This window comes from Mobula birostris, chromosome 3 (genome assembly GCF_030028105.1).
Source record: "Mobula birostris isolate sMobBir1 chromosome 3, sMobBir1.hap1, whole genome shotgun sequence".
Taxonomy (NCBI): Eukaryota; Metazoa; Chordata; class Chondrichthyes; order Myliobatiformes; family Myliobatidae; genus Mobula; species Mobula birostris.
The window spans coordinates 58,353,121-58,369,883 of record NC_092372.1 but is presented as its reverse complement, the minus strand read 5'-3'; the positions used below and the strand labels follow the sequence as shown (position 1 = coordinate 58,369,883).

Genomic DNA, 16,763 nt, shown 5'->3' with positions numbered 1-16,763 from the left:
AGGGCAGGTCGTGCCTTACGAGCCTGATAGAATTTTTTGAGGATAAACACATGGATGAAGGTACAGCAGTAGATGTAGTGTATATGGATTTCAGCAAGGCATCTGACAAGGTACCCCATGCAAGGCTTATTGAGAAAGTAAGGAGGCATGGGATCCAAGGGGATCTTGCTTTGTGGATCCAGAATTGGTTTGCTCACAGAAGGCAGAGTGGTTGTAGACAGGTCATATTCTGCATGGAGGTCGGTGACCAGTGCTGTGCCTCAGGGATGTATTCCGGGACCCCTTCTCTTCGCGACTTTTATAAATGACCTGGGTGAGGAAGTGGAGGGATGGGTTAGTAAATTTGCTGATGATACAAAGGTTGGGGGTGTTGTGGATAGTGTGGAGGGCTGTCAAAGGTTACAGCCAGACATCAATAGGATGCAAAACTGGGCTGAGGAGTGGCAGATAGAGTTCAACCCAGATAAGCCTGATGTAGTTCATTTTGGTAGGTCAAATATGATGGCAGAATATAGTACTAACGGTAAAGCTCTTGGCAGTATGGAGGATCAGAGGGATCTTGGGGCCCAAGTCCATAAGAGACTCAAAGCTACTGCGCAGGTTTACTCTGTAGTTTAAGAAGGCATATGGTGCTTTGGCCTTCATCAACCGTGAGATTGAGTTTAAGAACCGAGAGGTAATGTTACAGATATATACGACCCTGGTCAGACCCCACTTGGAGTACTGTGCTCAATTCTGGTCACCTCACTACAGGAAGGATGTGGAAACTACAGAAAGGGTGCAGAGATTTACAAGGATGTTGACTGGATTGGAGAGTATGCCTTATGAGAATAGGTTGAGTGAACTTGGCCTTTTCTCCTTGGAGCGATGGAGGATGAGAGGTGACCTGATAGAGCTGTATAAAATGATGAGAGGCATTGATTGTGTGGATATTCAGAGGATATTTCCCAGGGCTGAAATGGCTAACACAAGAGGGCACAGTTTTAAGGTGCTTGGAAGTAGGTACAGAGGAGAAGTCAGGGTAAGTTTTATTTACACAGAGAGTGGTAAGTGCGTGGAATGGGCTGCTGGCAACGGTGGTGGAGGCGGATACGATAGGGTCTTTTAAGAGACTCCTGGATAGGTACATGGAGCTTAGAAAGATAGAGAGCTATGGGTAACCCTAGGTAATTTCTAATTTAAGTACATGTTTGGCACAGCACTGTGGGCCAAAGGGCCTGTATTGTGCTATAGGTTTTCTACGTTTCTACATTTCTATGAGTATTCTTATTGAAACATATAATATCTTAAGGAGTCTGTTGAAATGTTTCCATTAGTGGGAGAATTTGAATGAAATTGCATAGTTACAAGGTAAGGGGCAGAGTATTCATTCAAAAGTGAGGTGTGCTGGAAGTTCTCCTGACTATCTGGATTTCTCTACTGCGTACAGTTGTGGAGGCTACATCACAAGATATTTAACGGGAGCATAGATAAATATTTGAATCATGGGGAATTCATGGAACTGCCAGAAGAGTTAAGACCTGGGACACATCAGTCACGATTAACTTGCAGGTAAAGCTTGAAAAGCTTGTTCTCGTATTATATAGAAACTATTGGGATTCTTTACTACACACAATTGTTTGTAATGTTAATCAATTCTGGGGGTACAAGTTCAAAGTTCAGCTTATTCCAAATAAAGGAGAATGTGAAATTTCCATGGAAGTAACTGATTTGATGGCAAATTTTAACATTTGATTCAGCCAACTGTCCAATTTCTACAATGAATAAATTTAAATAAGTCTTCTGAAATTGATGAACACAGAGATTCTGTTGAGGCTAGAGACCTTGAGCAACACACAAAGTGCTGGAAGAACTCAGAAAATCAGGCAGCATCTACGGAGGGAAATAAACAGTCGACATATGAGACCCTAAATTAGGACTGGAAAAAAAGGGAGCAGAGACAAAAACAAAGCAGAAGGAAGAAGGAGAACAAGCTGACAGTTGATAGGCGAGACCATGTGTAGGCGAAGATGGGTGTTAAGGGGAGAAGCAATAAAATAAGAAGATGGAGGGGAGAGATGGAAGAGATAAATGGTTGAAGAGCAAGGAATCTGATAGGAGAGGACAGTGGACTATGGAAGAAAGGGAAGGAGGTAACCGGAGGGAGGTGATGTGCAGGTGAGAAGATAACCAGAATGGGGAATTGAAAAATAGAAGGAGGGAGTCAAGGGAGACTCTACCAGAAGTTGGAGAAATTGATGTTCATGCCATCAGGTTGCAGATGGAATGAAACTGCAGGGTTTTGCAAAACATAACCTGTTTTAACATTTTCTTTAATATTGACATTTGAGTATTATTATTTTGAGCTTCTAAGCTCTATAGCAGACAATCCAAGAGCAAGATACCTTATCAAAGCTGTAACAGAGGTGATGAGGATAAGATTATATGACCTGTTTGTCATAAGTCAAGCAAAGGAGAACTGTTCTGATTAAGCTTCTAGTGCAAGGGCTAAGAGACAAAGACTCAAGGCTTTGAGTAATACATGAGGAAGAACTTTTCTTTACTGAAGTGCAGTGAGTAGAATGATAATCTAGTCAAACTCATCTATAATGTTGGTGAAAGCCAAAATGATCAATGATTTCACAAGGAAGTTGGATAGGCATGAGGGAAAAAACTGAACAGGGCTGAGAATAAAACAAGCAAATGGGACTATTCTACAAGAGCCAGCACGTTCTTGATGATCTAGTGCTTAGGCAATGCTCCAACTTGAACACTCCATTGCAAGTTTTGTGGAAAAATTTGCAATGGAGTTGATGTCTTCTCAGTGGATCTTTCAATTCAGATTGCATCTATAACAGTGAATTGCAGAAATGCAAATCTTGTTAGGGCTACTGCTTGGTGATTTGCCACATGGAAGCCAAGCAAACAAATTGTACTGGCTGCATTAAATTTGAGGTTCTGTTTCATCTATAAATACCTGTGCAATAACTGGCTGCCTTGGATGTCAAATATGTTTTCTTTTTTTTTGCCATGTGCCTGCATGCGTGCAAGTCTGTGCATGTGCGTCTATGCGTGTGCGTGTCCGCGATGATGTCTTTTTCATGGCTTTTTACAAGGCGTGGAGCGAGAGACAGACTGTGTGGCGTGCCACTCCTCACACAGACATTTTCACAGTATTTTCCCCTTTTTACTTTACGAGGTCGAGTTGCGATCTCCACACTCAACCCGGCACGGATGGAAAATTACTCAGGAGCGGACCCCACTGGTTTCGAACCCGGGAACCTCCACTCTCAGGTCCGGCACCGATGTCATTGCGCCACCAGCTGGCCCGTCAAATATGTTTTCAATGTATGTCCATACTTCAGGGGCAACAAGAGTTATATTTACAATTTATCTATCTAATGGCACAAGGTCATGCGACCATGAGACAATTACTAGCAATCACACATGACCCATTAGCATTGCAACAGAGGCCTCTTCTCTACAAGGAAGAGACCATTAGTTGCGGTGTCTCACTGACCTCAAACGATCCTTTATGCTCTAATTTTTCAGCGACCATAAATACATGAATGAAAGATTAATATAACAATGAGGTGCAAAGTTACACCATTGTTTACTTTCAGCACAATTTACCTCAAGGCTGAGTTAAGTGTGCAAGACAAGAAACAGCAGCTGAACAATTAGTCATTGGCCTCATCAACCCCCACCATAAACTTCAATTGTGTCAGAACACTATGTTTCCTACTTTATGCACACCTCACTACAGAAATGGAACATCAGTACTGTTTGAGCTCAAGTTTGTGAAATGGGAGCTGTATTGAAAACTGCGACACAAGGCAAGTTCAGTCCTGAAAAAGTTTTAGCCTGAAACGTCAACTGTTTATTCACGCTGCCTGGCCTGCTGAGTTTCTCCAGCATTTCTTATGTGCAGATCTGGATTTCCATCAGTTACAAAATCTCTTGTGTTTACATGAGGCAAGTGCTACTTGCAAACAAACATGACACTTACGTAACGTATTTACCAGGAAATGAAGTTTGGACCTGGATCTCATCTCAGTTATTCATCCATAATCATTTGTGTTGTAAACATTTACTAAAAGACAATAGTTCAAAATACATTTTCATTTATTATTACTTCATCAGATGTAATTAGACCAATGCCATACCTTCATTTTTAATTGTTTTGCATTGATCAATTCTCCATTGTGAGCTAAAGCAATCTTTCCATGAAGTGTTTCCACCACGAATGGCTGACAGTTCTGTAACTCGGAAATACCCGATGTAGAATATCGTGTATGTCCTATACCCAGATTTCCACTGCGAAGCTTTTTTATCTGATCTTCATGAAAGTTATTGCTTACGAGGCCCATTCCCTATTAAAAAAAAACATTTTTAGAGCTGCTCTTGATTTCCGTAACGTTGAGTTAAAAACTATCACAGTTTCAAAGGGGAACAAAAAATCCTCTTAATTCATGATATTTACAATGTTTCTCTGAATGTATTTTGGAAACTAAACATAAGCAACTGCATTCAATGCATATTTATCATAAAGTTGTGTTTCTACTCTGTGAAGTACCACTCCAAAATACTGTCAATAACTGTGGATTTGAACAATACCTCAAATAAGTTAAAAAAAAGAAATAAAATTTATTGTTACAATTTACTCTAACACATGCAAGTGCATTTACCTGAGAGGGAATTTTTGGGTAAGCAACATGGAGTAAGTTGAGAAAACCCATAATGAAAGCAAATAATAGATCATGGACATAGCAAGAAATTTTTTAAACCAGCGAGCAAAGACCCAAGTTCATCCTGGAGCATCTTTATCTTTTAGTTACGGCCTCTATGATGAAAGTATTTATTTAGACACAATGTTAATCACAGTTGCACAACTTATTCATGTAATGGTTTGAACTCTGCAGATTTGCTTTTCATGGCATTGTAAATTCCTACAAAATTACAATTTAGTTAATTTTGATATGTGTACTATAATTTAGACAAGTGAATGGGCAAGGAACATAATGTGGAAATATGTGAAGTTATCCACTTTGTTAGGAAGAAAAAGGCAAAATAAATTGTGAGAGACTGAAAGACATTGGTATCAGAGGGACCAAGGTATGCTACACAAATCAATGAAGGTTAACGTGCAGGTTCAGTAATTAATGAGAAAAAGCTAACAGCATGATGGTCTGACTAGCAAGGGGATTTGAATACAAGAGAACTGTGGGCTTGCTCTAATGAATTTGAGCCCTGGTGAAACAAAACATCAATGCATGTAAACTAGAACTAGAATGTTTTATTTAGGTGTGATATTCCTATACAAGGAACGGTACATTTGCAAAGGAGGGACTACAGTGAGAATTCTCCAAATTGTTTCCTAGGATGGCAGGTTGGAGACGAAGTAGACTGTATATCATGGGTTTAAAAAAAAGAGAGCTGAGCTCATTGAAATAGAAGTTGCACTAATGCCATATCTTCAAATGAGGCAAGTTTCATTTGAAACCTTATTAATTTAAAATGTTTCTTTTTGCTTCTAGACATTGCTACTATAAGAACTCTTGAACTCACTACTGGTTAAGAGTTGAAAAAGAGAAAATGCTTGCCATGGAGATTACTCAATCTTTTGAAGAGCATTTTTTCTTGGGCCAACAATGAAGTCTTTTGTTTCATTGCTGACTGAAGATCAGACTGTAAAACATCGGAGCAGAATTAGGTCATTCTGCCCAGAGTCTGCTCCGCCATTCAATCATGGCTGATTGATTATCCCTCAACCCCATTCTCCTCCCGTCTCAGCATCAGGAACAAAGGTGATGAACTGAGAGCTTGGATACATAGATGGAATTATGATGTAGTGGCCATTACAGAGACTTGGCTGGCACCAGGGCAGGAATGAATTCTCAATATTCCTGGATTTCAGTGCTTTAAAAGGGATAGAGAGGGCAGAAAAAGGGGAAGAGGGGTGGCATTACTGGTCAGGGATACTATTACAGCTACAGAAAGGGTAGGTAATGTAGCAGGATCCTCTTTTGAGTCAATATGGGTGGAAGTCAGGAACAGGAAGGGAGCAGTTACTCTATTGGGGGTATTCTATACGCCCCCTGGTAGCAGCAGAGATACAGAGGAGCAGATTGGGAGGCAGATCTTGGAAAGGTGCAAAAATAACAGGGTTGTTATCATGGGTGACTTTAACTTCCCTAATATTGATTGGCACCTGATTAGTTCCAAGGGTTCAGATGGAGCAGAGTTTGTTATGTGTGTCCAGGACGGATTCCTGTCACAGTATGTGGACAGGCCGACCAGAGGGAATGCCATACTAGATCTAGTACTAGGTAATGAACCAGGTCAGGTCACAGATCTCTCAGTGGGTGAGCATCTGGGGGACAGTGACCACCGCTCCCTGGCCTTTAGCATTATCATGGAAAAGGATAGAATCAGACAGGACAGGAAAATTTTTAATTGGGGAAGGGCAAATTATGAGGCTATAAGGCTAGAACTTGCGGGTGTGAATTGGGATGATGTTTTTGCAAGGAAATGTACTATGGACATGTGGTCGATGTTTAGAGATCTCTTGCCGGATATTAGGGATAAATTTGTCCCAGTGAGGAAGATAAAGAATGGTAGGGTGAAGGAACCATGGGTGACAAGTGAGGAAGAAAATCTAGTCAGGTGGAAGAAGGCAGCATACGTGAGGATTAGGAAGTAAGGATCAGATGGGTCTATTGAGGAATATAGGGAAGCAAGAAAGGAGCTTAAGAAGGGGCTGAGAAGAGCAAGAAGGGGGCATGAAAAGGCCTTGGCGAGTAGGGTAAAGGAAAACCCCAAGGCATTCTTCAATAATGTGAAGGAAAAAAGGATGACAGGAGTGAAGGTAGGACCAATTAGAGATAAAGGTGGGAAGATGTGCCTGGAGGCTGTGGAAGTGAGAGAGGTCCTCAATGAATACTTCTCTTTGGTTTTCACCAATGAGAGGGAACTTGATGATGGTGAGGACAATATGAGTGAGGCTGATGTTCTGGAGCATGTTGATATTAAGGGAGAGGAGGTGTTGGGAGTTGTTAAAATACATTAGGGCAGATAAGTCCCCGAGGCCTGATGGAATATTCCCCAGGCTGCTCCACGAGGCGAGAGAAGAAATTGCTGAGCCTCTGGCTGGGATCTTTATGTCCTCGTTGTCCACGGGAATGGTACTGGAGGATTGGAGGGAGGCGAATGTTGTCCCCTTGTTCAAAAAAGGTGGTAGGGACAGTCCGGGTAATTATAGACCAGTGGGCCTTACGTCTGTGGTGGGAAAGCTATTGGAAAAGATTCTTAGAGATAGGATCTGTGGGCATTTAGAGAATCATGGTCTGATCAAGGACAGTCAGCATGGCTTTGTGAAGGGCAGATCGTGTCTAACAAGCCTGATAGAGTTCTTTGAGGAGGTGACCAGGCACATAGATGAGGGTAGTGCAGTGGATGTGATCTATATGGATTTTAGTAAGGCATTTGACAAGGTTCCACATGGTAGGCTTATTCAGAAAGTTAGAAGGCATGGGATCCAGGGAAGTTTGGCCAGGTGGATTCAGAATTGGCTTGCCTGCAGAAGGCAGAGGGTGGTGGTGGAGGGAGTACATTCAGATCGGAGGATCGGCAGATAAGGAGATGAGATAAGAGAGGGAAATAGGAATGGGGAATGGTGAAGGAGCATTACCGGAAGTTTAAGAAATTGATGTTCATCCCATCAGGTTGGAGGCTACCGTGATGGAATATAAGGTGTTATTCCTCCCACCTGAGTGTGGCCTCATCACAACAGTAAAGGAGGGCATGGACATACATATCAGAATGGGAATGGGAAGTGGAATTAAAATGGGTGACCAGTGGGTGATACCACTTCTTCCGGTGGATGGAGCCTAGGTGCTCAGTGAGGTGGTCTCCCCGACATACAGTAGATGACCATAACAGACTCACAGGTCAAGTGTCGCTACACTTGGAAGGACTGTCTGGGGCTCTGAATGGTAGCAAGGGAGATGTAGTGCCAAGGGTAGCACTCGTTCTGCTTTCAAGGATGTGCCAGGAGGGAGATCAGTGGGAAGGGATGACGGGACGAATGGTAAGGGAGTCGCATAGGGATCCCTGCAGATAGCAGAAAGTGCAGGGAGAAAAATGTGCTTGCTGGTGGGATCCTGCTGAAGATGTCAGAAGTTGCAGAGAATTTTGTGCTGGGCACGAAGGCTGGTGGGGGTGGTAGGTGAGCACAAGAGGAACTCTATCCTGGTGGGGTGGTGGGAGGATGGGGTGAGGGCAGACGTGCATGAAATGGAAGAGATGTGGTTGAGGGGGGTGTTGATGGTGGAGGAAGGGAAGCCCCCTTTTTTTAAGAAAGAGTACAACTCCTTAGCTCTGCAATGAAAAGCCTCATCCTGACAGCAGATGTGGTGGAGATGGAGGAATTGAGAAAAGGGAATGGCATTTTAACAAGTAACAGTGTGGGAAGAGGTATAGTCCAGGTAGCTGTCAGTCAGTGGGTCTAGTGTCTAGAAAGAAACCGAAAGCTTTGAGGCCTTCCTGGTGGGGGATGGAGACGCAAAGGGAGTGGACATCCATAGTGCAAGTAAGGTGATCGGGGCCAGGGAACATGAAATCATTGAAAAGATAAAGTCTCCAGTTGTACAGAAGGGTCTTAGCCCAAAATGTCAGCTGTACTCCTGTCCATAGATGCTGCCTGGCTTGCTGAGTTCTCAGCCCGAAATGTCAGCTGTACTCCTTTCCATAGATGCTGAGTTCCTCCAGCATTCTGTGTGTTTGCTTGGATTTCCACCATCTGCAAATTTTCTCTTATATATGAAAATAGGGTAGTTGTCATGGGGGTCTTCAACTTCCCTAATATAAACTGGGACCTCTTAGTGCAAAACCTTTAGATTTGGCAGAACTTGTTAGGTGCATTGGGAGGGCTTCTTTAATAAATACGTACATAGTCCAATAAGAGGAGAAGCTGAATCTGACCTGGTGTTGGGTTATGAGCCTGGCCAGGTGACCGACGTTCTAGTGGGTGAGCAGTGAGGGAACAGTGAATACAACTGCTTAACTTTTAAGATCACTATATATAAGCTATGTATGCCAGAAACTCAGCCAATTTCTACATTTAACTTCTACATGTTAACTTCTACAATTTTCATTCCTCGATGCCCCAAAGAAGAATGAAATTAGTTTGTAAATTGAGTAAACAAATAAAATCTACTAAATTAACTACTTTATATTGTAAAGATCAATATGATGTAACAACTAAGACATACCTTGTGTGTCATATATGATGGTGAGGAACTCCCATTACTTGTCACAATTCCAGCACTTTCCTGACCTCTGTAAAATATTTTTGGAAGTTTCAACAATCATTATAATAAGTACTTGGTTTAGAAACGAGATCAAGTGTTTTTACACTGAAATCAATTACCCTCATCACTCCATAACTTTTGAGTTTTCTTAAGTAGAAATTCAAGCCACTAATAAAAATATAATGTACAATTAACACTCAGGAGTTACTTCTATTGCAAGAGGATCTTGTATCAAAAAACTCTCCAATGTAAACAAATATTCTGAAGGTCTCATGCATGCAGTACTACTTCCATACCTGTTTGTTATATCTGGCAAAATACCACACAATAGCCAATTTTATCACTTCTCGACAATCTCTTACTATTACGAACCCGAGATTGGCAATAGAGTGTAATACCCAAAAGCTCATAGATAAATCGCTTAATATTTTTATCTGCTACAGGAAGTTTGGATCTCTCTTGTTAAACAATTGTATTCCTTACTACTGCCTTAAAAATTGATAGGCAAGACACTTTGGTGTATCTTGCATTGCACATTTGGTTTATACAATTGAGATTAAATTCAGGCTAACAAATTAAAAGCAACATTACTGCAGTTGTTTTTTCTATGACACTGGAAATCTGAAATAATAATCAATACAGTTTACTCAATGAAAAGTAAAGACAACAAAATTAATTATTACATCGGGAGAAAGATTTACGGGTCAGAGGGATAACAGAGGGAAGACATTTCAGAAGGAAATGAATTATTTCACAATTTTATATTGATAGGAATAGATTAAACTATTAACACACAAAAAATGTGCTCTGTGTAAGTAACACAATGAACTTTGTAGTACAAATAAATCATGCAGTTGTTGATAAATAGGTTTAATCTAGCAAAGAGCAAACAACATTGTTACGCAGTTGTTTTTTCACTGGATAACCATCAGGCTATCAAGTCTTAGTGTCAGTAACCCCTTTCTCTGTATAACCCTAATATATTTGACTAATCTCGAACATCCTAGTCCAACAAAGAGGTAGAACTATTCCAAGTAAATATACACTTAAATTTCATATTAATATGCTTAACATTTGTTCTCAATCATTTCTCACAAAGCTTTACACTAATGCTTCAACTTAAACATGATGAACAAGCACCATAGTGAACTTATCTTTCCAGGTATTCTGCAAAATTAAATGAAGTAGATTTACGAGGTATGTTCCTCAAATCAGAATGTGCACCAAAATTGTTTCCCACATATAAACAACCTTAGCTGAAACATACAGATACCTGTTATGAATGTTAAGCATGGGTAATGCAGTCTAAACAGGGCTTTGATTTGTTATTTTGAGACAAAGTCCAGCATTCCATTCACCTTTTGAAGCTTTTCTTAGCCTGTGCCCATATTATTAAAAAATAATATCTGCAAACACTGATTCTCATCCCATTTCCAGTAAGACCTCTAATATTTCAGACTTCATTCTATAACTCCTACTCACACATCCAGCAGGCACAGCTTAAGTTATTCACTGCCTTTTACCACTCTCATTCAGACAGCACCAACACTTAAAACCATTTACTTTCTCTCTGCATCACCATCCTATCACAGATCTTCCCTTTCATTCTCTCCAACACCAATGCCCATATCTCTGCAATTGAAATTTCAGAATCAGAATTATCATCGTCTTATATGATGTTGAATTTGTTCGTGTTGCAGCAGCAGTACACTGCAAAAACCGAAATTATTAATTGCAAAATGAATATTGTTAGGTATGTGTATCTGCAATACGCAGACCAGCAAGGACAAGCATTGGTTACATTAATCAAAGACATTGCCTAAAGTTTCTTTTAATTTGGGTCTGATTATTTAGTAGAAAATATGTGGTCAATTTGATAATACTTAATACATAGTAATTTGACTGCTCCCTGCCGGAATCAGAAGCCATTTCTGGCTTCATCTCACATTCCACTACAAGAATTTGCAAACTTTCTAATCCAGACTCTGATCTTTGGCTTCCTCTTCATTTGTTCTTTTGAACAATTGCTCGGGATTTGACAGCAGCTTTTCTGTATTATTTCTACCATTCTTATGAAAGTGCAAATAGAAGTTACAAGGAGGACCCAAAATAGTCTTTAATTTGCAAAGATCCTGAATGCTGCTGAGAAGGGCAAACTTAAATTGAATGCTGAAGATCTACAAGATAAAACAGCCACTGAACATACACAAACCTTTCCATATTAACTGGTCTCCCTGGCTTCAGTTCCACTCTGATAACGATGTTTGTCATAGAGCAACAAATATCACAATCTATTTCTTATTATCAAACAAAAATTGATGCATCTTTGTAGTGCATTTCTAAGGCAAATTTCCAAATATTTTTCAAAAGAAAGAGGTTTTGGAATGTCTGACGGGAAGAAAAGGAGTGAATAGTTAGAGGTATGAAAGCACTCAGGAAGCAAACTGTAACGGAAAAACTTTTTTTGCAGAACTAATTGCCTAGAAAGAACAAATCAGTCAGGAACACTATTTGTGTAACCTTTGAATAGCTTTTCAAATAGGAATGTGGAGGATACAAGAACTAAACTACCTCTGATGCAATCAGTGATCATGCATAATTGCCAAACAACATAATTACACTGGCACTAGGAGCATTTCCAATCCATCAGTAGTATTGCAGGGTTAACTGAAAAAAAATTAAATGAATTGCACTCAGTTTTTTGGTTTATTTTTTTCTTATAATTTAGCATGTTACACCTGAGTTTTAGTGGAAGCACCGGAAGGAATCTGTGCTGGGAGTTTTTCCTTGGCATGGAAGATTCTAGTCTTTAAGCTCTTCCACAGCACCAAGAGTTTGATCAAATCTGGTCACCAGTACATTTTCCCATTAAATATTTTATTTGAAATAAGTACTCATACAGTGATCATAACATCAAACTCACTACACGGAACTGTGTGAAAAGCGCACACCAAATTAGAGACATGGAATTCAAGAGGAAAATCATTTTGCTACTGCACCTATTTTCTATGTTTCTATAGCAAGGTAAATATTTATTACCAATTCCTACTGAAAAGCTGGTGGCAACCCACCTTCTATAACTGTTGTAGTTTTCTGGTTAAAGTACTCCATAAAGCTGTTTGTTGGATAATTCCAAGACTTAGATCCAGCAATCATGAAGGAATTATGATGCACTTCCAAGTCAACATAATGTACAACTTGGAGAATCAGAAAGAATCAGAATCAGAATCAGTGGTGAGGAAGGCAAATGCCATGTTAGCATTCATCTGAAGAAGTCTAGAATACAAGGGCAAGGATGTGATAAGACACTGGTGAGGCTTCACCTTGAGTATTGTTAATAATTTTGGGATCCTCATTTTAGAAAAGATGTGTTGGCATTGGAGAGGGTCCAGAGGTGGTTCACAAGGATGATTCCAGGAATGAAAGGGGTATCATACGAGAAAGGTTTGAGGGCTCTGGGTCTGTACTCGCTGGAATTTAGAAGGATGGGGGGATCTCATTGAAACCTTTCGAATGTTCAATGGCCTAGACAGAGTAGATGTGGAAAGGATGTTTCCCACGGTGGGAGAGTCCAGGACAAGAAGGCACAACCTCAGGATAGAGTGGCGCCCTTTCAAAACAGATGCAGAGAAATTTCTTCCGCCAAAAGATGGTGAATTTGTGGAATTTGTTGCCACATGCAGCTGTGGAGGCCAGATCACTGGGTGTATCTAAGGCAGAGATTGATAGGTTCTTGATTGGACATGGCATTAAAGGTTACAGGGAGAAGGCTGAGAACTGGGGTCGAGGAGATTAACAAAAAGGATCAGCCATGATTGAATGGCAGAGCAGACTTGATGGGCCTAATTCTGCTCCTATGTCTTATGGGCTTATATGGAAACCATCCACAACTCACAATGTCTACAGCGGGCTCGGAAAAATCGCAGTGAACTCATCCAACCCCAGTAATAACCTGTTCAATCTCCTAACATCTGGTAGGAGGTACAGAGATATCTTTGCATGGATATTCAGACTGAAAAGCAGCTTTCACCCCCACCCCTCCCCGGGGCTATCGTGCAAATGAGCAATGCCCCTCCATCCACCTATAGTTCACAGGCAGTATGGGCAACCTCCAAGTACAATACATGAGCATAATTTTACTTACTGTGATAAAGTGCAGAGTAGGCCCTTCTGGCTTTCGAGCCACACAGCCCAGCAACTGCCGATTTAATCCTAGCCTAAATAAGGGACAATTTACAAAGACCAATTTACTTACCAACTGGTACATCTTTGAACTGTGGGAGGACACCGGAGCACCCAAAGGAAGCCCACGCAGTTACACAGAAAATGTACAAACTCTTTACAGGCAGGTGCAGTAATTGAACAACTAGATCAACTGGTACAAGGATTGCTGGTACTGTAAAGCACTGTACTAACCACTACACTCTCATGTGTCCCCTTGAGTCTATTTAATGTTTAACCATTATATTTTATAACATCGGCATGTGCAACACTTGAATGGTGTGGCCACTGTTTCTTTCAATTTTAGAACTACTTGTTTTTTAATTCTGCTGTAACTCAAGATATCACTCTAAATTACTCAGACATTATTTTAAATTTAGTCATTGTGCTTTTATGCTGCTTTGCATTGAACAAAGTAGCATTGCAATATCGTTGTCCTCAGCAATGACGATAAAGCTCTCACTAACTGTACCTATAAAGTGGTCACTGAGTGTACGTTTGTGGTCTTCTGTTGCTGTAGCCCATCCACTTCTAGGTTCGACATGTGTGTACAGAGATGCTCTTCTACACATCACTGTTGTAATGCATGGTTACCTGCGTTACTGTAACCTTCCTGCCAGTTTGAACTAGTCGATCTTGACCTCTGACCTCTCTCATTAACAAGTCATTCTCGCCCACAGAACTGCTGCTCACTGGATGTTTCTTTGCACAATTCTCCGTAAATTCTAGAGACTGCTGTGCATGAAAATCCCAGATCAGCAGATTCTGAGATACTCAAACCACCTCATCTCTGACACAAACAACAGGAATTCTGCAGATGCTGGAAATTCAAGCAACACACATAAAAGTTGCTGGTGAATGCAGCAGGCCAGGCAGCATCTCTAGGAAGAGGTGAGTCCTGACGAAGGGTCTCGGCCTGAAACGTCGACTGCACCTCTTCCTAGAGATGCTGCCTGGCCTGCTGCATTCACCAGCAACTTTTATACCATCTCTGACACAATCATTCCATGGTCAAAGTCACTTAGATCACACTTCTTCCCTATTCTAGTATTTGGTCTGAATGACAAGTGAAGCTCTTGACCATGTCTGCATGTGTTTACGCATTGAATTGCTGCGTTTGGCTGATTAGATATTTGCATTAATGAGCAAGTGTCCCTAATAAAGTGGCTACTGTAGAAGTTAATGTAGCCACAGAATATCATCGATGGAGATTGAACATTTAAGATGGCGCTGGAATGACAATCAACCAGGCTTCATTATTCTGGATGGGACTGAGCTTCCTGCATGTTGTAGAAACAGTACTCAACCAGTCAAGTGAAGAAAATCCTACTATGATCTTGATTTCTGGCTTTTAAATGCTGGATAGGTTCCGAGGAACCAGAAAGCAAGTAATTTTTGATTATTTTAGCCTAAGTATTTATGCAGCTGATCTAGTTGAGCTTTGAGAGAAAGATGGCACTCAAGACAATTCAGTGAACAATTTAGTAGTAAATACTGTTAAAGCAGAGTAAATCACTTCACTTGCCTCATTACTTCACTGTTGCCACAACCCATAGATTAACTTTCAAGGACTCTTCATCTCATGTTTTCAATAATTATTGCTATTTATTTCTCTTTTTGTTTTTGCATAATTTGTCATCTTTTATACCCTGGCTGGTCTGCCGTTTCATTGATTTTAGTTATTAGGCCTATTGAGTATGCCCACAAGAAAATGCATCACAGGGTTGTATATGCTGACATATCTGTACTTTGACAATAAACTTACTCGGAACTTTGAAGGTAGGTGTTTTTTTTGGAGATGGTCACTGTCTAGCACCTTTGAGGGATGCCTGTTACTTACTACTTGGCCCTTGCTTGCATGTTGTCTAGATCTTGCTGCATGAAACATCCAGCAACCATAACAACTGTCCTTTGTGCGAGACATAAATCCCGTTAATGAATGAAATAAAGAACAAAAGAATATATAAGGATAAATAAGATATATGTGTAAGAGAAAGCTTGCGTGCAGAGAAATGTTTGGTTGGAATGGTGTGTATGTTCCACATGATCAATAACTAGATTACATTGGCGGAAGCTAATACATGTGGTCAGAACATTGCTCTGGAAAATAGACCATAAAATTAGTTAATTTTATAAAAATTAACTAATAAAATAGTAAGGAAAAAACTTCATCCAAACACAGGAATGCAACTTTCTTTTATGCACAGGACTGGCACTGCAAGTGTATGAAAATGCGACGCACTAACTTAATAAAACTCTCCCATCTGTAGTTCAGTTAATTAAAGGATGTAGGGATAGGGCAGGAAAACGATGCTTGAAGCTATTAACTTTGTTGCATTTAACACTATGAACTAGTTGCAATAGATTCAACCAAGAGGCCAAAATGATGTTTTAATGCATTTTACTGTAAATATTGAATATCACTACTGCACTGACAAATGTGCAAAAAGTTTATAAGAAGCTGATTTTCACTGAGCAAACCATTCAGTTTGCAAATGGTGCCAGTGAATTTTTTTCCCCCCGGAATCAATAATGTCAAAATAGTCCAGCGGTAACATTACAGTAGCTCTATTCCTCTCTCCACAGATGTTGTTGGATTTGCTTGTGATCGAATTTCAGCACATGCGTTGGTCTGCTTTTGCAGTTAAAAGACATAACACGAAAAAAATTATACTACCCGCCCCATATATCTAAATAGTCTCGTCAAGGAGATCAGCCGGAAGGTCTTAAGGCTTGAAAAGTTTCTCTGCCTCCACGTGCCACCTGATGAATTGCCCAGCCTTGCATTTTCTGGTTTGGTTTCAGATCTCCAACAGCTGCAATGTTTAACGAGTTTGTGCAAAGACTGGAACAAAAGGAAAACACCGATTTCCCCACTGTAAAACTACAGAATGAGGGGAGGACTCTGCAGAGGCTCCCGGTCTCGGTCTGCACCAGGCACTTACCTGTGCTGCAGCGCTACCAGACCCAAGGCGATAACGTGCGGGACGTTCAGATGGGTCGGCCACGTGCCAGCCGCCACACAACCGAACACGCCGCACTCCTCACCGATGCCCGACTCTTCAAACTCCATAACCCCTCCGCACAACTTCGCCCAACTCCCTCCCTTCTGAACCTCTACTACTCTGACAGTAACTACGGGGAAAGGGGGGGTAAAAACCACATATATTTCCCCAACCACACCAACACACGACCACTCGCTAGTTCTGTTATGAGAGAAGTCAGCCGGCTGTTCCCGCCCCGACGGCACAT

At 40.8% G+C, this 16,763-nt stretch overlaps 1 protein-coding gene across 1 annotated transcript in view; it reads right to left on the bottom strand.

Moving 5' to 3' along the window:
- Positions 1-16,742, bottom strand: part of ppat (phosphoribosyl pyrophosphate amidotransferase) — a 41,344-nt gene extending 24,602 nt beyond the window's left edge. Inside the window, exons 1-3 of the mRNA XM_072252675.1 lie at positions 16,457-16,742; positions 9,252-9,318; positions 4,146-4,352 (exon numbers count right to left, since the gene is read on the bottom strand). Of these exons, the coding sequence (XP_072108776.1) occupies positions 4,146-4,352; positions 9,252-9,318; positions 16,457-16,584 (402 nt within the window). The 5' untranslated portion in view covers positions 16,585-16,742. The remainder of the gene's footprint in view (positions 1-4,145; positions 4,353-9,251; positions 9,319-16,456) is intronic.
- Between the last annotated feature and the right edge of the window lie 21 nt (positions 16,743-16,763).